Source organism: Psammomys obesus, unplaced genomic scaffold (genome assembly GCF_907164565.1).
Source record: "Psammomys obesus unplaced genomic scaffold, mPsaObe1.curated_primary_1811, whole genome shotgun sequence".
Lineage (NCBI taxonomy): Eukaryota > Metazoa > Chordata > Mammalia > Rodentia > Muridae > Psammomys > Psammomys obesus.
In genome coordinates this window covers 4,025,742-4,047,311 of record NW_026585609.1, presented here as the reverse complement: position 1 = coordinate 4,047,311, position 21,570 = coordinate 4,025,742, and the positions used below count along the sequence as shown (strand labels likewise).

The 21,570-nt window shown below is 41.6% G+C and overlaps 1 protein-coding gene across 4 annotated transcripts in view; it reads right to left on the bottom strand.

The window, feature by feature from the left end:
• Nucleotides 1-21,570, bottom strand: part of Eps8 (epidermal growth factor receptor pathway substrate 8) — a 115,270-nt gene that overhangs the window by 33,711 nt on the left and 59,989 nt on the right. For all 4 annotated transcript variants that reach the window (XM_055610468.1, XM_055610487.1, XM_055610477.1 and 1 more), the window contains 10 exons: nt 17,873-17,940; nt 16,706-16,867; nt 16,422-16,571; nt 12,287-12,369; nt 11,602-11,738; nt 7,378-7,451; nt 5,178-5,304; nt 2,773-2,861; nt 2,326-2,400; nt 692-840 (listed from right to left, as the gene is read on the bottom strand). In XM_055610468.1, coding sequence (XP_055466443.1) covers nt 692-840; nt 2,326-2,400; nt 2,773-2,861; nt 5,178-5,304; nt 7,378-7,451; nt 11,602-11,738; nt 12,287-12,369; nt 16,422-16,571; nt 16,706-16,867; nt 17,873-17,940 — 1,114 coding nt within the window. The remainder of the gene's footprint in view (nt 1-691; nt 841-2,325; nt 2,401-2,772; nt 2,862-5,177; nt 5,305-7,377; nt 7,452-11,601; nt 11,739-12,286; nt 12,370-16,421; nt 16,572-16,705; nt 16,868-17,872; nt 17,941-21,570) is intronic.

The following is a 21,570-nucleotide window of genomic DNA, read 5'->3' as shown; positions in this document are numbered from 1 at the left end:
GTCACTCAAGATGCTGTGTGACTTTAGGCCAATGAGTTGACCTTTCCGAGTGGCTTCTTTCTTCATCTAGGAAGCAGGAATAGCAACAGTATCTCTACAGAACGCATGGATGAACACAGCATGTGTTGTGTGCCTGTAGGTGTGTGTGTGTGTGTGTGCATACACACTTATTCCTACTTGGATCGTTAGTTGTTGGCTCGAAACGCCAGCTCTTCCCTGAGAAACAGTACCCTCTTCTCTCTATCCTCTTCCTTCACTTCACCATGTAGATGGGTCATGGCCTACTTAGGTCCCACCCTTTGCTTCTGCACACATCATACTTCCTTTATTTTTAACTTTAATTTTATTTTGCTTTTAATTTTAATTTTTAAAATTACATTTATTTAGTCAACTCATGTCTGTGTGTTGGGGGGGGACACATGCCATGGCATGCATCTGGGGGTCATAGCTATGTTGAGTCGTTCTTCTACCACACAGGTCTTTGAGGATGCAACTCAGGCTGTCAGGCTTGGGAGCGAGCACCTCTACGCCGGCCCGAGTCAAGAATAAGCTTTTCGGTGACATCAGCTTCTTTACCCCATAACATGTAGCTCTTTGCACAGAATCTTACACAATCGTCTCACTGGTTTTTGTGCAACAGACAGTGCTCACAGCGTCACGGGTTCTAAATGTTGAGCTCTCATGAGCTTACCTGACTTTTATCCAAGTCTCACCCAGCGACATCCACAGCTGCCGCTCTTCCGAGTTGACCGTGTAATTTAAGAAATCAACTGTATCTTTAGTCAACAGGGGGCTGAGTACTGAACTGGCCAGTTCAGGACCACCTGTTGCCTGGACCACCTAGACCGAGAACAAAGCAAGAAAATGATTGTTTGCACACTCTTGAAATTTATGCACAAAAATCAGTTCCCAAACTAAGCACTATTTCTGTATGTTCAGATTAAAATGTGACGTATTGCATAGAGTGAAAAAACGGTTTCTCAAACTGACTTATCCAGAATGAGGGTGAATTAATGTAAAAAGTTAGTAGTTTAAGGATATCTATCATAGCACCAACATACTGGCACAGGCATCTATTACCTTCCCAGCAAAATACTAATGGCTGTGCAGAGGCCCCTTCTCTGCTGATTCAACCATATGTTATTATGCCAACATGGAAAACTATGGATCTGGAATGAATGCTGTTGAGAGGAAAAGAAAGAAGACTTCACTGAGCAGTTCATACTTTGCCTGTCAAAATGTATAAAACTGAAAAGGACCTGGCGGGGGTGGTGTTACAGGGAGAACACGGGAGGGGAGAGGAGGGAGAAGAGAGAGGAGGAGAGAGGAAGAAGGAGAGGAAAAATAACAAGTGGTACCCCCACGCCCCAGAATACAATTCTGGTATATTTCCCTGATTTGATAGGGACAATTTAATGGTCAATGGGAAACAGGTGCACATTGTGATAAGCAAGACAATGACAACTCTGTGTCTGAAAGCAGCTCCATATTTGCCTCCCAGGAGCCACATCCTGGCTCAGGAAGGCTCGTTATCTCGTAGCAGACGGGCTGCAGAGAGACTTTGCTCTCTGCAAAGAATCTGGCCTTCTCAGAGATGTACTGCACAAAGAAAGAGGCTCCATATGGGGCAATACACGGCTGAGTAGTTAATGGCAAGTATGGCTCTTCCAGAGGACCCGGGTGCGGGGCTCACAAGTGCTTGCAACTCATGCTCAAGGGATCTGATGCACTCTTCTGTCCTCTTAGGACACCACACACATGCACACACACATACACACATGGCACACGCTCACATACACACAAACATATACACACAGCACACACATACATCACACACGGCACTCATACACATATATAAACATACACTCACACACACACACACACACACACACACACACACACACACACAAACACAGGAGTAAAAATAAATAATTCAAAGTATTTTATTCTTTGGTAAGAATGAGCCATTTCCAGCCACTCTACATATTCCGGCCTCACCTTGTAAAACCTAGCACTTTTGTGTGTGAATTCCTAAACATGAGTCCATCTAATTTTCTCAGTTCTGGAAAGCAAGGTATTTATAATAATGCCAGGTTGGGATAAACTGCTATTATAATATGTAGTTGTGTATGTCACGTCCTCGACTCTAAGTGAAGTGTGCGTCCCTTTAAACTCCCCAACTTCACATTCTCAGAGTCCACACAAATAGTAAGAACAACGGGGCCCAGGAAAGGTAATCAAAGAAACACAGCTAAGTAATTCAGACTCTTGATGGAAGACACACTAAGAAAGGTCGCTTTGTTTAATCCATAAATGCTCACTCACCATGTTCAGTGGAGTAAACAAGAAATGTACCAGGTCTGAAGCACTCGGGTTCTGGATGTGAGACTTGAGCTTGGCCTATGACAGCAAGAAAACAAATGCATTATCAGCATGCACTCATGCTGAGGAGGATGCACCGTCAAAGAGCAGTCCAATGCAGACCCAGAAGGAGGCTTCTCTCCTGGCTCTTCCACTTAGGGGGGACCCATCAGTGTGGAGAGCATGAGGGGAACAGCAACCAGCCAAGAAATATGGGAACTGCTTTTTATCTAAGTGTCTTCAATACACATGCCTTGCAATCTGATGTTATAATTAATGGCCAATCAAAACACGCATCCATGGATCTACAGGGACAATTGGATCTCTTAATTTAAATTTCAGGAACATTTGTCTGGACTTTTATCTTTTCCATCTGTTTCTTCTAATGATACATAAATAAAGTACACCTACCAGAAGGTTGAATCCATGTTTAAACTTCTGGAAACAGTCAACAAATTCATCAGGAGGTGGTGGCTTTGCCCTCAGTGTTAAAACACCCTCTAATGAAATTTAAAACAGAGCAGAGGGCAGATGAGAACAGACTCCCAAGAACATTGATTAAACAAATCAATAAAAAAACATTTGCATCCACAGCTGGAAGATTATGCACTCTACAACATCTCTTATTCCAATAAAAGAAGAGGATCCTGCGTCTGAAGGGCTTCCTCTTCCCTTAGCCACTCCCACTGACTCAGTCAGTTCTATAAATATGAACTGAACCTCTCCTATATTCCAGGAATTCTTGTCATCATTATAAAGACTATAAAATTGAGTAGGTAACAAGCCCTGCTTTTAATGGCCCTAAAAAATAACACAGGAAATGAATCAGGAGAGTAACACATGTATAACAATTAGGTGTGACAATGGGAGACTGTGTTGGTTGGGAAATGGGGAACCTGAATACTATACTAGAAAGTTCTTTCAAGTAACGTTTTTCTTTTGGTTTCTTGATACAGGGTTTCTCTGTGTAATAGCACTGTCTGTCCTGGAACTAGCTCTGTAGAGCCAGTTGCCTCTGCATCCTGAGTGCCGGGCTCAAAGGACTGCACAAAACAACTTTTAAGAAGGGATTTGAAAAGCCCTGTCCCCCTCCCCCAACCCCCAGCCCTGGAAACAACATAGTAAGATTGAAACAACGTGTGGAATAAAAGAGAACTTGCATGCACATGAAGCATGCAACCCAAAAAAATCCGGAAAAAAGTGCGAATGAAGACGGAGGCTCTGCTCAGATGGTGGGAGACCCTGGAAGTCAGGGGAAGAAGTGACGTTTCAATCAGCCGTCCACGGGACTATGTGTCCCTCAGGACAGGAGTATGAGGGCTCCAACTCGGATCCTAAGAAGGGTATCCTATTGGCTGTGGCACACCTGTAACCTTCTTACTTGAAAGGTGGAGCCAGCATGTTCAGGGGTTCAAGGGCACCCTTAACCTTATAGCAACCTTGAGGCCAGCTCTATGACAGCCCGTTTCAAAGATTGATTGATTGATTGACTGACTGACGGAATCTCCTTATAATACAGAAGATTGGAGGTTTGAAAACTGCTTTTAAGCTGGATCAAAGGTGATGACAGTTTCAACTGGATGTTGACTATGAGAATGAAAAAAAATGGATATAGGTAAAAAATTCAAAGTAGCCATATGCTCAAGGGGTTTTTGGTTCTGAGCTTGGTTGACCTAGAGGACAGTGTACTTTATTAAGAAAACAGAAGAGGGGGCTTGAAACACCATGGAACACTTCATTTCAGAACATGTGGAGAAGATGAACTGCCAAGCATCCACACCCAGGACAACACTGAAAGCCACGCACTATTACATGAGCTACAGGAAAATTTGAAGCTACTGCAATGAGTGAGACATGTACTAACTCTTCTTTTATATGTTCAATTTATGCCATTTGCCTGAGGAAATATAAACACTACCCTTACATTTATACTTCTATACATTCCAAGTCATTTTGTTTTCATTTAGTATTACTATTTTTTGAGACAAAGTCTTATATCCCAGGTTTGTCCTGGAACTAGGAATAATACTTCTGCATCAGCTTTCTGAGTGCTGGGATTCCAGGCACAGTTTTTAAGACATTTTTGAATAATAGCACTTCAGTAGCATGCTTCAAGATTGCTTCTATGCAACTCTGAATGCAAACGAACAATTTGGGGTTTTGCAATAAAGATTCATATCCACTGGTATTTTAAAATACTTTGATGAGAAAAGTCAATTTTTAATGTTAAAAAAGTTTCCAAATTTACAATAGAAGAACTCTACATAGAAGAATAGTGTTAGGAGCAGAGGTCAACTTTTTTTTAATATATTTTTTTTAATTTTTAGATAATTTTATACATTCACTTGCATCCCAGCTGTAGCCCTCTCCCTCTTTCCCTCCCAACCCTCTCCTCCCTCCCTCATCTCCTCCCTGCCCCCTTCCAAGTCCACTGAAAGGGGGTGTCCTCCTCTCCTTCCGTCTGGCCCTAGCTTATTAGGTATCTTCAGGATGGTTGCAATGTCCTTATCTGTAGAGGCCAACTTTTAACCAGCCATGAAAACTACAGTTGAACGGTCACCACCTAATCTCAGAGTCATGTGACTTAAGAATACAGCCAGGCTGAAACCAATTTGTGCCCTTCCCTCTCCAGTTGAACCTCCAATGGTGCCCAAAGCTACAGGACCTTGGACCAAGATCAGCACAATGTAGTTGTTTACAGGACTAGGCTCAACCAGCCCAGTAGACCTGTTCACCCGCAGTCTGATAGCTCCAGGATGGCGAATCCCTGCTCATCCATGGGTCTGATAGCCTTAGGTTACAGAAGGCCCACTCACCTCCAGGTCCTTTCCTTTTACTTTTCTTGCTTTTCTTCCTTTTAGAAAGCTCAGAAAATGCTTCAGCTGCTTTTTGGAGTTTTGTGATAAAAAATTCAATGTCATCCAAAATATGGTTTAAGATTTGCTGGAATTAGAAATAACAGAACAAGATATGAAACAAAGAAAAAACTAATTTTTCTCTAGCTGCCCAGAGCTAGTTAGTAAAGGAGAAAAACTTTAAATGAGAAGAGAAAAATGACACCCCTATCAAGTCAATCACTGAGTCTAAGAAAACACACACACACACTTTTTTTTTTTTTTTTTGGTCGTGCTGAGAATTGAACTCGGGACCTTAGGCATGCTAGGAGAACACTTCAGTACTGAGCCACATTCCAGCTATGTTTTCTTATACATATATACACATACATTTTTCATTTATATATATGTTTTCATATATATTATATATATCTGAAATCTCACATCTATGCCTTTCTTATGCTTAATTTTAGTGCATTTTCAATTATCAGGGAGGCATTCACATGTGTAATCATTATTAATTACTTTAAATTGCTCTAATTTTCTATAAATTGCTCTAATTTTCTCACAGTGTTCCCCCACACAAAGCTGGGAGGGTGGGATTTAGAGAAACATTTTGTTAGGAGAGCACCAGGAATTTTTGTTTTGCAAATAATTGCCCTGTAAAGGTTCTGACATAGTTACTGCGTTACAGAATGCATTAAGAACCCAAAATACACATAGCCCATTACAGAATGCTGTCAGAACCTGAAGACACAAAGCCCATATACAACATTAGGCGCCAAGAAGATTGCACTACAGAACAGAGTTAGCAAACAAATCCACATTAGAGACCATTTCAATTATCTTTTATACTTTAGTCTGAGCTTTCTCTAGTCTAAAAATGAAGAATTCTTCATATTAAAAGACTAGAAAAGTGGGATCTGGTAAACATTTAAGTATAATGTGGTGTGATATAAGAATTAAATTCTAGGGCTGGAGGGAAAAAGAGAGAGGGCTCAGCAGTAAAGAGTGCATTCTGCTTTTGCAGAAATCCAAAGTTCAGTTCCCAGCGTTCACATTGCACAGCTCACAACTGTCTGTAACTCCAGCTCTGGGTGATGTGATGCCCTCTACTGACCTCTTCAGGTACCTGCATCCACATGCAAGCGCGCGCGCACACACACACACACACACACACACACACACACATACACATAATTAAGAATGAAAACCTTTTAAAAATTAAATTCTGAGTGTCAGAGTCCTTTCAGTGAGTTTTCAAAAGAATCTGGGAAGATGTATGGTTTAAAAGGTAAATAAGTGACTTATCTATAACATAATGGACATAGCCACTCTGCAAATTAATTGCTATAAAGAAGTCAAAATAAGGTCAGCATTACTTTTTATGAAACATTGATATTTACATGTTTATACTTTAAATTATCACGTAACTTTTCATTTTTATTTTACTTATGTTTTTATTGTCATTTTCCACTTTCATGAGTATGTGGGCTGTGTGTGTGTGTGTGTGTGTGTGTGTGTGTGTGTGTGTGTGTGTGCATGCCCACACTTTCACGTGTGCGGGCGCGTGTGAACAGGAGCACGTGCATTCCCACGCTTGCCCATGGCTGCGTGTGCATTTGGATATACATGTGCACGCCCAGCGCTGATGTCCTGAATCGTCCTCTGTTTCTCTTCGGTCTCAGCAATGAGGTAGAGTTGCTCAGTGTAACCCAGCACTTGCACCAACAGTGGCTACTCTTGCTAGGTAGCCAGGGGCCACACACCCATCAGTCCTAGCGACTTGAACTCCTGTTTTCACGCTCTTGGTGCAAGCACTGAGCTGCCTCCCTAGCCAATACAAACTTGTAGTAAACCAAAGGAACAAATACTAAAAGGATACCTCAGTGATCATTCACAAACTATGAAAAGAATAAAAATGAAACCAGACCATGTCCCGGCCTCGGTAATTCACGTCCACTTCCATTATAAACCAGCTAAGTTGCTAGTATTCTATAGAAGACAAAGTCTAGCTAAATACTAAGAGTGGTTAAGGAAAAATTCAAGAGGCAGAACGAACGCCTAGAGGAGAAAACATAGTTTCCTCAAACCATCTTGCTGATCCCTTTCCTCTCAGTGTCTTTGTTTCCCCTCTTCACAGCGCAGAGAGCTGATGACCTGGACCTGACGCTGCACTCACCACATCTCTGTCGATCCGGGCTGCCATCATCTCAGGCGTCTCTTCTTGCTCGTGGTACTGCCGGGGCTTCTCAACTGAAAAGAAGGGAGAGTTGTAAGACTTCCTGATATAGAAATGAAAATGTGGAGACGGTGAGCAACGGATTCCAGTTAGGGGCCATATGGAACAAACAAGTCAAGGGAAAATCATGGCCCAGTTACCATGAGGGATGGGCACAGCTACTGCACTGGCCTGCCCTCCGGTATAAGATTCATTCTCCTGTTACGTCCCCTCCCCTCCCCCTCCTCCCTATGTCAGCTCTCAATACAGCCAACCCTGACTCAGCGCTCTTCCTTCTTCAGAAGAAACAAACCATCTCTTGTGAAATATGGAAAGTTCCAATGCAGCAGAGTTGATAGCTTTGTGTGTGTGTGTATGTGGTGGTGGTGGGGGGGGAGTGTGGTTGTGTGTATATGTGTGTAGTGTGTATGTGTGGTGTGTGTGTGGTGTGTGTGTATGTGTGTATAGCGTGTGTGTGGTGTGTGTATGTATGTGTGCGATGTGTGTGTACGTAAGTGCGTGCCCTCCCTAAGACTCTGTGTGTGTGTATGTGTGTGTGTGTGTGTGTGTGTGCAGATGTTTGGGGGGCCCATGATACTCACCATCATACCTAGCTTTTTAACCAGGACACTGGGAATGGAATTCAGTTCGTCACGCTAGTGTGGCAGATACTATACCAACAGCATCATTGTCGGAGCCTAGGCTGCTAGTCCCTCCACATCCCAACCTTGTGACTACGACAAAGCTTTGCAGTTCTGACAGTACAGCGATTTCTACACTCTCACTGTAAGTAAGCATAGAATTTGGTATTTCTATACCAAATACCCACAGTATTTGGTTCCTTGATCTTAAATCATGTGCCTCGAAATAAATACTGAATACATGTCTCAGAGGCATTAAAAATGTTAAGAAAGCTCAAATGTGACTGTAAATCATGAGACCTCCACCAGATTCCTCCTGAGGTGAGTCAGCTAGCGCTATGGCAACACTGACAGCTGGTGCAGGCATTTCGGAGTACATTAAATTCAAAGGCATATGGCTGGGGCAGGAGCAATAGATCATAAGGAGCGGAGACAGAGCTCATGTTATATCATCATGACTCATGAGGTTTAGTAGAGAACTGGCAAAGCACACCAAAAACCCAGAATCCCAATTTCTCATTTACGCTAACATTGCCCAGACATGGAGCACATGCAAAAAGAAAAAGGAATCACTGGGCCATATTAAGCTGTATTATTAGCTATAATTATTCAGGCTCATTAATCTGCATGCAGCAAAGCCTGCCACTTAGCTGCTATTTCACACATGGCTGCTGCTTGCTTAGTACAGTATACCATGGAAGGCAGGAAGCTAAACTTGAAGCTTAGCCGTTAGGAACTCCAAAGGGGGCCAAGTACAGGCTCTCGCCTGCATTCCCAGCCCTCTGGAAGCTGAGGCAGGGATGTCAAGGCTAGCCAGGGCTACACGGGAATACTGTGTCTCAAAGGAGAAAAAGAAGGGGTCTATGAGAGACCCAGCCACATCATCTGGGGGCGAAGTGAGCAGAAGATGTTATTTCCAAAATATTTTGGGGTGCAGGCACCACTGCCATGATTCTGCTGAACTCACTTTTGGAAGATGGTGCTACTCCACCTCAGAGTTCTAAGGGGCTGCAGTCAGAGCTGGCCAAACCCTCAGAGGGAACAGGGGGAGCCTCCTTTAGAAGATTCCCAACCACGAGTCTGTCACTCACACAGAACATTGTATACTACGTCTTGAGATCTGTTTGAATAAGTAGTAAGCTAGAAGTTGAACCTTTTCTCACTGAAATTTTAACAGACAGCAATGTCAGAAATATTTTATCTAAGAGCTCAGAAACACCTGAGTATAAAATCTTTTATTATAAAATTATATTAGATTGCATGTACATCCCTATATCTCTATTCAGGATGTCTTTACCTTAAGATGTCTTTTCTTCATGTCAAGACAATTTTGACAACTAACTTTCTCTCACTATCTCTCTCTCTCTCTCTCTTACACACACAAAACCAACACAAAAATAACAACAACTATCCAGCTGTTCTTCACCAAACAATACCAGTTCACAACAAGCACAGATCACTATAAACCCTAGTCTTTTAAAAATCATTATAAATATAAAGAGAATTGGTAGAAGCCTATTCTTAAAGCAGAAGTTGTTCTTTGACAGTGAATCTTAAGCTCCTGTGCTGGGAGTGATTACAGTATTACGTGTGTTTGGACTCACAGAAACCTATGGCTCATTATGCCCACTTTACAGATGAGGCGGAAGTGTAAAAAGATGACCCTCTGTGATCATGTGGGTAGAGAGATCCAGGTTTTGTTTCAGGTCCATTTTTAACCCACAAGATTAAAAGTACCAATTATTAAAGACACTGCACACTTCAGTCCTAAGACACACACACACACACACACACACACACACACACACACACATCAAGCTGGAAACTTCTTCTCCACGTGTAGCATGTATAATTTCAGAAGGAGCTGTTCAGGCTGTTGGGGGAGAAAAGTTCAAAACGGTCTTGCCAGCTGTAAGTCCATGCGCTACAGTGATCCATGTGACATCTAATACATTAGTGGCACGGACATTACAGGGGTGGCCAACCACTCTGTGATGGGATACGGGACTTGCTCCGCAGATGGGAACTGATACCTAGTTCTGTAGAGCTGGTCAAGTGCCTGTGGCTCTGCCAAGAAACTCAATGACCACACACAAAAAATAGACATGGAAGTAGGTAGGGACTGTTGGGAAGAAGGGATTCAATGAGAGTGGAAGGGAGGTGAGGGAGAGGACTAGGGAGTAAAATAACTAAAATTTCCTATAAACGTACAAAGATGCTGGGGTAAAATAATTGAAATTTCTTATAAATGTACACAGATGCTATCAAACAGAAATATAGAAAAAAGAGTCATAGTCTAATGTAACTCATCTTGGCAAGTGATTATCACTTATGCTGCAGACTATCAACTATTCAATTGAATAATACATAGTTGGATAAAGGATAAATAAATTAAGAAATCCTAGGCGCCTAGGAAAATAGCCACATGAGTATGAGAACCAGAGTTAAAACCTCCAACAATCCCATAAATTCTGGGCTGCTGTGTGCACCCACCAGAAATCTCAGCACACAGGAAATAAACACAGAGGATCCTGGAGCAAGTTACTTACCTGGACCGGCTAAAGTGGTGAGTACTGCGTTTAAGTGAGAGACCCTTCGATTCAGGCGAAGAATGGGAGAAGACAACCAGTGTCAACCTCTGATCTCTAAATGCACACGTGTCCACATGTGTGCAAACATGCATGCACAAATGCACACACACACACACACACACACACACACACACACACACAAAAGCAGAAGCCCCTCTGCTTTTGCTAGATCACTCCTGAAAATTATGAAAATGGACCAACCGTACCTCAAGTCATGTTAAAGTCATTAATGCTTCCAGACTCCAGTGGATATTAAAAGTTCCATTTGGGCCAGCGAGACGGCTCAGCAGTAAAAATGCTTGCTATCAAGCCTGACAACCCGAGTTCAAGCTCCAGGACACACACAGTCGAAGGAAAAAACTGAGGCCCACACAGTGTCCTCTGCCTATCATCATGTGTGTACATTCCCATGCCTGCACCCACACACATCCATATATACACAATAAACATATATTTTTCAAGTTTTGTTTAGTGGCAGGCTGTAATTGTCTTTGCAAGCACTGTCACGATAACAGAATGGCAAAGCCATAGGACCCCTATGACAAGGTTTCCTGATGGCAGATTCTTCTTCTCTGCCACCGTCCATACTGACATCCTTTCTATCAATACAAAACAGCTGAGAAATAAATAGAAAGGCTCTGCAGTAAAATATTGTAGAAAAGGAGCTCTCTTAGGAATATATTCTATTATCATGTTTGTAATTGGGAGTCAAGTGAAACTCCCTCTCTTTGTATTAAATAAACGACTGTAATCACCATAGAATATTTATTAAATGGCTGGCATGAATTCTCATGGATAATAACCTTAACAGCCATCCAGACTTACCTTTATAACACCTAAGATTTAATTCTTTAAGATGAACTTTATCCTACAAATCAATATGAGAATATGAAAGACTGAGTGACAGCACACCCCAAAAAGGATCCTCAGTGGGGCTAGCTCTGGATACTCACAGTCACTCTGGTCAGCTGCCCAGGCAGACCAGGCTGCCACTCGGCTTCTGACATCCACCTGGGTGACAGTCCCCGGCGGCACAGGGGCAGGGGCTCTGGGAGGAGGGGGGATACCGGGGTCTGCTTTGGCAATCATCCTGAAATCGAAAAACAAATAATCAAGTTGGGCTGTTGCCATCTCCATTTCTGCAACAACAGTTCTCCCAATAGGTGGGATTTGCCTCAACCTCAACCTCAGGAGTAATTGTCAAGGACATAAGAATGCCCAACTGACTCCTCTGTGTCTGCCAGGAAGTTCCAAGACACAGAAATATAGAAAAATTAAAATCCAAGGGGAAACTAGGCTGAATTTTTCTCTACATCACGTGATATTTAAAAGGTTTGTGAGCACATTTGTTCATACGTAGAGCAACCTTGGGCCATCTCCTAAAACACTGCATGTCTTTCATAACTCCCTGGGACATCTACACACGTGTGAGAAGCTGTGCAGGAGACAGAATGGACAGATGGGAAAGAAAGACAGGGCAGACACAGACTCAAAAGGCAGCAAGAACAAACGAGCTGAGAGTAGGTTGTGATTTAGAGAATGATTCATCTCTACTGAAAACGATCTCTCTAAACCTTCAGGAGAAAGAAGTAGACATACTGTCCAATCCCATCCACTAGTTTCATTTACTGCTTTTACCTCAGGGCCTCGGGCCGCCTCTTCTGTTTCCCACCTTTGCTGTCGCTGATTGCACTTTCGATATCCTCACTAATTAGGTTGGCCTGCAAGGAGAGATGAGTTATCTAACAGGCCATAGGCTTGTCTGAGTTTTGGTACAAAGACTGAAACATTAAAAAAAAAAAAAAAGATTCATAGTCATTGTTTGCATTAGTGAGTATCTTGGTGTAATGCAGACAGAAAGACTCTTTTAACATCGGCCTTTAAAAATATGACTGTTTTTTCACGGTGAATTTTATAGTGACAGCACTCAAATACTGACTTTGATTCCCCTTAAAGATGTCTTCCCAAGAGCCCAACATAAAAAGGCAAATGTGGGTGGGTGTCTCCGCTCTGCTGGAAATGAAGGAGGTGGGAGAAGCAGGCACAAGGTGGTACACTCTGCCCTTCTTCCTTCTCCAGGGGTCACCTGTTAATTCACTAAACATTCACCACATCCCACAGAGACACCTGAGCTTAAGGAAAGCCTCCTCCCTCAAGTGGTTTGGGCCTGTAGTGTCCCTGGAGGGCCACATGTTGAAGGAGATGGTGGAGAGAAGAAAAGTTACTGAGCTGTGCTCTTAAGGGGACACTGGGATTGCCGGATACTTCCTGTCCCTTTTCACTTCCTGTTTCCCATGAATTTTGCAGCAATTTTACCTAACACTTCCTACTGTCTCGGACTGTTCCACCACAGGCCCAAAGGCCACATGCCAAACCACCATGGACTGAAGCATCTAAAACCATGAGGAAAGCTGACCTTTCCTCTTCATAATTTCTCTGCTCAGGAGTTTTGTCACAGCGATGGGAAGCTCAGACAGTTCTACATTCACAGACTGGATCTCAACTCTAGATTGTACCCATCTGGATAAGCTCCTTATTTTTCCATTTCAGGTAAAAATTAACTATCTGCCACCATGAACTTTTCCAACATTATCCCAACAAGACCAGTGATTAGATTTTCTTGGGAATCCAAGTGAGGTTTGTAGCTAAGGTGTTAATTTTTCTTGGTTATGAAATTTATTTGTAGCCTGTAATTATCACTATATATGAGGTTGTTGCTCGTGTATTCATCTTCTATTTTTGTGCTTGTATGCTCTGTGTAATTATGTATATTTTTCTAAGATACGTGAGTCATGTATTCTTTAACAGTAACCACTGATGAGTATAAAATTTAGAACTGATTGGAATCTTCAAGATCATCTAGGTTCTTTGAGAGAGAGAAAGTATATATATATATATATATATATATATATATATATATATATATATATATATACACACATATGTATACATATGTACAGCACAACATATGTAGAGGCCAGAGAACAACCTCAAGTGATGTTAATTACCTTATACCTTGCCTGAGGCTGTGCCCTTGGTTGATTACCCCTACAAAAATCTGGGCCAGCTGGCCTCGAGCTTAGGGAGATGCTCCTGTCTCTGCCTCCCACCTCCCTGGAGGTGTGCGAGGATTATAGATGCACACCAACATAGCTGGCTTTATACAGGTTCTGAGGAGTCAAACTTTGGTTCTTAGACTTGTGCATCAGGGCTTTCATCCACTGAAGCATCTCCCCAGCCCTTGTTTATTCTCCTTTATCGTCAACTGACTGAGGAACATGAGGTGAAACAGTCTGGCCCGCATCATGCTGACAGCAAGATGACACTGTGCTGGATCCCGGGACGATGTCACTTCCTTAGAACATTCTAATCCAACACATTCTAGATGTCCAGCATAAGGTGAGAGGCCTCTACCATTTGCAGGAGGAAAACTGCATGTGTGTAGAACCTTGAACTCTATGAAAAGTGTTACCATCCAAAAGGAGGCAAAGGAACCATGTGACACCCCATAATAAACACTTAAATTCAAAAGTGTTATCACAAGATGTTCCACACGTAAAATAGTCACACCACGTATCAAGGTACTTGTATTTTTAAGTTAGCAGGGGAAGCCAGCCTCACGAAGGGAGGGTGGCTTCAGGGAGTGAGTGTGTGCCCTTACATTTCGGGGTCTGAGCTACGGGGAGTGCAGAGCATTGTCGAGGAAATCCATGTTGAGCCATCACTCTCACAAGCGCCAGAAAAGGGGAGCCTTACATCCCAGAAACAGAAGTCCAGAACCTTCACTCAGAGGACACTAACTCACACTTACATCGTACTCAAAAGCACAGACACCAACACAGATTTTAAATGTCTTCGACTCAGTATTTTTTTTTTTTTTAAACCTCTGAATTGGGCCAACAAGATGGTTCAGTGGGTAAGGACACAGAGTGGGCAGAGGCCTGCATTTGATCCCTGCACTCACATGTGGAAGGACAAAAGCAGCTCCTATGAGTTGTCCTCTGACCTCCATGGTGACACCTCTCCTCGGCAAAAAAATAAACAAAATAACTGAAATCTATTAATAAAATTTTACTTTTTGTCAGAGGAAAATACTCACTTCAACAATTTTTGCCTTAATATATCTACAGCCTCAAAAATCATTAAAATAATCCACAAATTCCAAAAGTTATAGAATGTAAAGAGCTGATGAACATCAAATTATAGGCTACTAACACAGTTCCTTTCAAATAAGATTTTTATAATCATCTATGGAGTAAATTGAAATTAGAAAAAAATTGCAAAATATACTGTTAAAGATAGTCTTCATATGCCATGCTTTAATATCAAAGAAATGCTGGAGAGATGAATTGGGTTTTTTTTTTTTTTGTTTTGTGCTGGTCTAAAATTTCTTTACAAGATAAAATTTACAAAGAGACCACTGCTCTGGAAACACACTGTGGTGTTCTGACTGCAAACTGTCCCTCCAGTCTCAGTATATGACACTGGGTCCCCAGCAGGAGGTGCTGTCTGGGGGATTAGGTGGTACAGCCTTTCTATACACAGGAAATAAATCACTGGGGAAGAGCTTTGAGATTAAAAATTCCTGACCAATTCCAGCTGGGTCTCTCTGGCCCCTGCTCCTGCTGCATGTTGCCATGACAACCCACCATGACAGAGTCCTGTTCCCCTGTAGCTACAAACCCAAATAAACCCTTCCCTCTCCTGGTGATTTTCATCAGTGTTTTATAACACTAACAGGAGAGAAACCCAGACAGGTGCCAGTCAACTGGAAGGTAATTTCTCTTTTAGAGAAACCAACTCAGAAAATAAAGGTATCCAATGTTGAAGATAAATTCTAAGGTTCAAAGAAGCATCACAAATTATAATCATTTAGAAATTATAGTGGATTGTAAAACATAAATTTGGGGGAATGCTAGAATATTATTATTGGTAACTGTGCTGAGCTGTTTCTCACTTCCTGTACAGATTATAAATCCTAAGCAATTTTTCAAGTCACATAATGAAATGGCAAACTTTAAATCAATACCAAGGGACATTCTAAGTATCTCACTGAAAGAATACAAGCTCTGTGAAGCTTGTAGTGAGCATAGTGAAGAATAAAATAGAATTGTAGCACAATTAATTATTGTTTATCTACGCAGCATGATTTTCAATGATCTAATTTTAATTATACATGCAGGGCCCCTGATGGGAATTTCACACATCATCTACACTTTGTAAACAAAGATAAACATCACACATCTATGTTTGTTTGCTAATTTCAAACAGGGTCTCACTCTAATAGCCAGGCTGGCTTCCGACTTGTAGCAATCCTCCTGCTTCATCATCCTGAGTGGTAGAATTACAACTAGGAACCATCGTGCCGTGACTTGAGTTTTTAGAAATAGTAATCAGATTTGCACTTTTGTTTACTTGAGCGGAAATTGAAGGAAGACACTTAGGTACTTGTTTTCCTCATCACACTCTCAGAATCTCCTGAATGACCAATTCGGACCATTTGAAAGCTGCAGAACATTGCTTAAGCGAGGTTGAGGGAGGAACTACTACCTGACAGTATACCTCAGCTATTCTTGTGGAGGATGGGAATATGGCACCTAGAACTTACATCAGGCAGCTCACAATCATTTATAACCTCAGATCCTGAGGATCTGATATCCTGTTCTGGGTACCTGCATACACAAGTACATAAACATTCACACAACACACACACACACACACACACACACACAGCTGCAAATACAAACAATGGGAGGTCAAATCACTCTTTTACCTTAACCTCATCACACTGGAAAAGGTGAAGGTCAGGCTTGTTCTGCGTTGGTTCTTTGCACACCAAGGCAAGAATGGAATCATAACTGCATGCATGCACCACAGCTTGGCAATGCTGGATTGTATTTAAAGGAAAATTCTCCAGTTCATTCTATAAAAAAAAAAAATTAAGTATTTGATAGTGTCAAACCTCCACTCATGTTCCAAGAATCTGTCCTGATTGTATGAATTAATATTTATGGTACTTTCTTGAAGAATAAAATAATGTAAGCTTTATAAACTTGCCTTCGATTCTAAATCAATCAGGCTCACAGCTCGGTCATCCACTTGGAGGATCATGTCCTGAGTCCATACTTTGCCCTTGGCATCAAGCAACTTCAGCTTTCTTATTCCGTCATCAACAGTTATCATAGCATCTTTCCGATCCAGTACAAAGGTGGTCAGGTGCTTATTGTCCGCAAAAGAGGAAAGGAAAGAAAAACTCTTTTAACACACACACACACACACACACAAAACCCTCTCAGTATGTATTTTCCAAAAGGACAAGGAATTTGTGTAATGGATGCCAGTCAGCAGAGAATCAAAGGATAGACACTGCACACTGTATCCTCAGCTTCTCTGCCGAGAGGGCGAAGTTGAATGAGCTTTTGTCTAACACAGAGAATGATATCCTGATTTGTAAGATCTCTAAACCTGTTTCGTGCTTACTCACGTGGAGCTACAACAGCATGGTATAAAAACAAATTCTTAGCAGTAAAAGCATAAACAGCATTGTCCTTAAATTAATGACCTCACCCAAATAGCTATTTAAATGCTGCACAATACCAACATTCTCAGTGGCAGCTACAACATCCTAGAAACCTACTCAGAAGTGGCAGCTATGGTTCCACTTTCTAACAACTGCCACTTTTACCCTCTCCTGGAACCACTTCACTGAAAAGAAAATGGTTTAATTTTACTTAAGCATGCTTGAGATAAGCAGAGATCTGAAAACAGCAATTTGGAGATGACATCCCTGATTACATATTTTCCATGATAAACAGAGGTCATTTTGATACCAATTAAGAGCAACTGTCTTCCAAACTAAAAAGAAGTTGGAGTTTAATAAAACTAGTAATGACGTCAGATAAAACTAAATATGAAGCTGAGCTACTTTGTGCATTAACATTTAATTTCAGTATGAAATGGAAGCTTTTCTCTTGCTTCAACTGGGCTAGCAATGATCAATGAATAAGAGTTACTATTTCAATCTATTTATTATGAAACACAAACTCTCACAATATCCTCACACGTAACATCTCAATTTTACAAAAAAAAAAATCTAAATGAAAGATCCATACAACTTAAAAACATATCCTATTCGAATTAAATGAAACATAATTTTTATTTTGCTCCCAATTTTTATGCCCCTTAAGAGTCATACTAAGGGTTGGCAAGACCAAAGCTTCTTACTTCCACTCGGTACTGGGATACATCAGACACACTGCTGACGCTGTCTCGGGCATAGTTCTTCCTTTGTTCTGAAAGAGAAGTTTAGAGAAGCCATTATTTATCTGCTAGCAGCCTTGAGCTCATATGCTGCACTCAAATGGCACCCCTAAAGCTAGCCTATCTCACATATGAATACAAGAGCTGTCAAGTCCCCATCGTCAGCTGTACCTGACAACATTCATTATCCACAGGCAATCCCAAGGTCGCAAGAAAAACCAACAATATGCAAGGACCCCTGAACTCAATTTAAATCTTCAGAGTTCCAAGATTATAGATTTCCTAGGTTGTTTTAAAGGGTTTTTCAAATCGTTTATATACAGGTATGTTTATAAGTATATATGCATGTAAGTGTGGGAGCTGGAGGGGACCAGGAGAGAGGCGTCGGACCCTCTGGAGCGGGGGTTACAGGCAGCTGTAAGCGGTCCGCTGTCCCACCGTCTAAATGAGGGACAGCATTAGAGGAGATTCCAAACTGACCCAATCCCAAGGATTGCCACACACGTGGACGACCGTCACACACCAACAGAACACACAAATGAGAGTCTTAGAATGACAGAGACATGCTGGGAGGGAGAAAGGGGCAGCTAAGTAGGCAGCTGCTGCATCAAACGATTCAGCAGGCAGAAAAAAAAAAAACAACTTTTTTTAATGATGCTGCAAAACCAAAAAAAAAAAAAAAATCCAAAGATTATCAATATTCGGTATTTGTAATTTCCAGTCAAGAAATTTATTTGGCAATTCAGGAGTGTTTTATTTCTTCTAAGGCAGAATGCTGGGATGGAAGGGAAAGGACCTAAGTGGGTGATCAGGAGACTCTGCAATTCTAACTCTAGCTTTGAGTTTGTCCATAAGTAAGAACTAGATTTGGGCAAAATTCTTCGATGTCTGGGTCTAAGAGAGTGTACTGTAAGGAGAGTGTTAAACAGGTTGAACGTAAAAGCCCTGAAAGCCTTAAAGCTTTGACAAACTAAGTGTTTGCCCTAGGTTTTGTTGTTGTGTGTTGTGTGTGTGTGTGTAAGTGTGTGCATGCCATGTATGCTGTCCTGCATTATACATATATGTATTATCTTTCCTACCAGCCGGAATTTCCTCACGATAAACATGTCTCTTCACACTCTTAAATGTCCCTGTCCTGAAAAGGTCTATAAAAGCTGAACAAAGACTGAGTAGAAAAATATAAAGTATATATGCAGACCCAAAACATTAGAATCTAATGATCTTAAAAACTTGATAAATGACTGATTTGCAAGTATGTGAAAGCAATGATTTTTCCATTTATATTTATCCAGGAACCCTCCATGTTCCTCTTATCACCACTCATATTGTTCTAATCTATTCTGGTTTTGCTTTTGCAGCACTGAAACGGCTCAGTAAAAGCACACAGCACACAATTCAGTCTTGGCTACCTTTCTTCTTTTGTTTGGATGACGCTCTGAAGAAGTACGCCCCGTCTGTTCCTACCAAAATAATGCGGTCACAAGCAAGATCAGGGTTCACCTACAATTTTTTCCCAGCATTTAAAGCACACACCTGCCCCTGCAACCAATCTTCACACACGAAACAAGGGGAACTATAGCTTTGCTGTTAGCTGAGGATCACTGTGAGATACTAACACATGTACGGCTGTTCTTGGGAAACCCCTCTGTAACACAGGAAACACAATGCATAACTCCTGAAGACATCTGACAAGAGCGCTCCTAGGAGGAAGCACTGCTTCATAATCACAGGTTCATCAGCTCCTGCTCAACTCTCCCACACGGCCTCAGAACGTAAGAACGCTCGTCTTCCTCTGATTTGACCTGTGGATAGCTGAGGAAATGGCAGCGGTTGCCATGGTACCCGATGACTCGGTGATATGGTGGCTCCAGGACAGTCATATGCTTGACTGGGTCTTCCAGATAAAATGATCGGCAAACGCAGGTGAAGGGCCAAAAGACTGTGTGAGTTTTTTGTTATGAAGAAGTAAAAGCTCATCCCCCAGATTTCAGAACACACGGTATCTCAGACTCAGGAAAACGTAATTCACAGGAGCAGAAAATGATTAGCAAGTGTTCCTCTGACTGCCTTTAGGTGGGCTGTCATTCCTAGTATTCCTAACTTGATTTCTTTACCACGCTTCACAGCAAATAAGATGTATGTCACAGAAAAGTACCTTAAAAGGACCCTAAAATATGCATTAATGTCATAAAAGTGATGTGGAAAGAAAATAATTCTGGTGATATGAAATCAAGAGCTAAAGTTTACTATTATCACTTTAGAAGGCACTTTTGAAGGGATGGACCTGAAAGTCAACCACATTGTCTCTCTTGAGACAATTGTCTCTCCTGCGCAATTCTAAGTTCAGTGGTAAACAGCACTCTGGCCCCTAGATGAAAGCCTTACAAAGCCTTCAAACAGCATGAGAAGGGTGAATGAAGGCTTTCAATGCAGCCATTGAAAGGAAGCCAATGGAATCATCACTTTCTCTAACACTGGTTCTCATCCTTGACTGTCTATGGTGATGGGCTTTAAAACCACCTTCAGGGCCCTACCCTAAAGATCCCCATGTGCCAGAGCAGGGTTCATCAGGCCATTGGGATTTATAAAGCTCCCACAGACATCGGATATGGATCCCGGGATATAACCTTCCACCCCAGAACTCAGGAACATCTACTGTATGCTCCTTGAGAGACAACGTTGCCATTTGTGTTAGAATGTAAATAACAGATGAATGGCACATTAAATAAAAAAGAAAAAAAAAATCTGGGTGTGGAATTTTTAGTTTCTCAACTCCACATACAAAAGCCAGTGTCTCTCCATTACCTCCCTCTTTCCCTTTCCGCTTTCTTCCCCCTCACCATTCCCCACTTTCTTTTCCTATTTCAAAATAAATTATATCTAGAAACAACTTCATTTTCTTTGAATAACACTACTTGTGTTTCATCATTTTTTTCCTATTAGGTTTAATCCCATGGAACAGAACATACAAACATGTTCAGACAGATTAAGTTCAGTAAACAATGAGAAAAATTCTTTGCAGATCATTTAGCACTAAGCTGATATACTTGTACACAAACTAATAGCCAGTCTCGAGGCCAGAAATATTGCACTGCAGTTTCATTTAACTGTTTAGTTTGTACAACTGCATCTGTTCAGGCAAGATGGCACTGGTCCTTATACTTGTTTTTATCTCCTTTGCTTTCTATGGCAACATTTAGAAGAGTTAATATCCAGACACACAGCTGAGATTGAAAAGTTTTCTTTTTCATTTCTCAGAGCACAATGTCTGAACCACTCAACAGAAAACATCACAAAGAACAACTTCGGAGAATGTCTTTATCTAACTAAGTCAAAAGTCTGCAGTTCATATCTCCATATTCTTAACAATAACAGCAACAACAGCCAAAAGTTCAACCAATAACAACACTGAACAGCTTCAGGAAGTCCCTGGAACTGACCAGATTCACTGGGCCCCTCTCTGCCAAAGTAAGCAATAACAGCTGAGAGTCACTCTCAGAGGAGCAAGGATGAGCTTCGAAGAAGACTGAGACCAGACCAGCTACTGGAAGAAGCAGAAACCAGAGAACTGCCCTGAAGAGGCTTAGATGGACTGAGAAAAGGAGACGCTACACCTTACTGTGCAGTGTGCTTCAGCTTTTGCGCCGTGACCCATGCTGGTG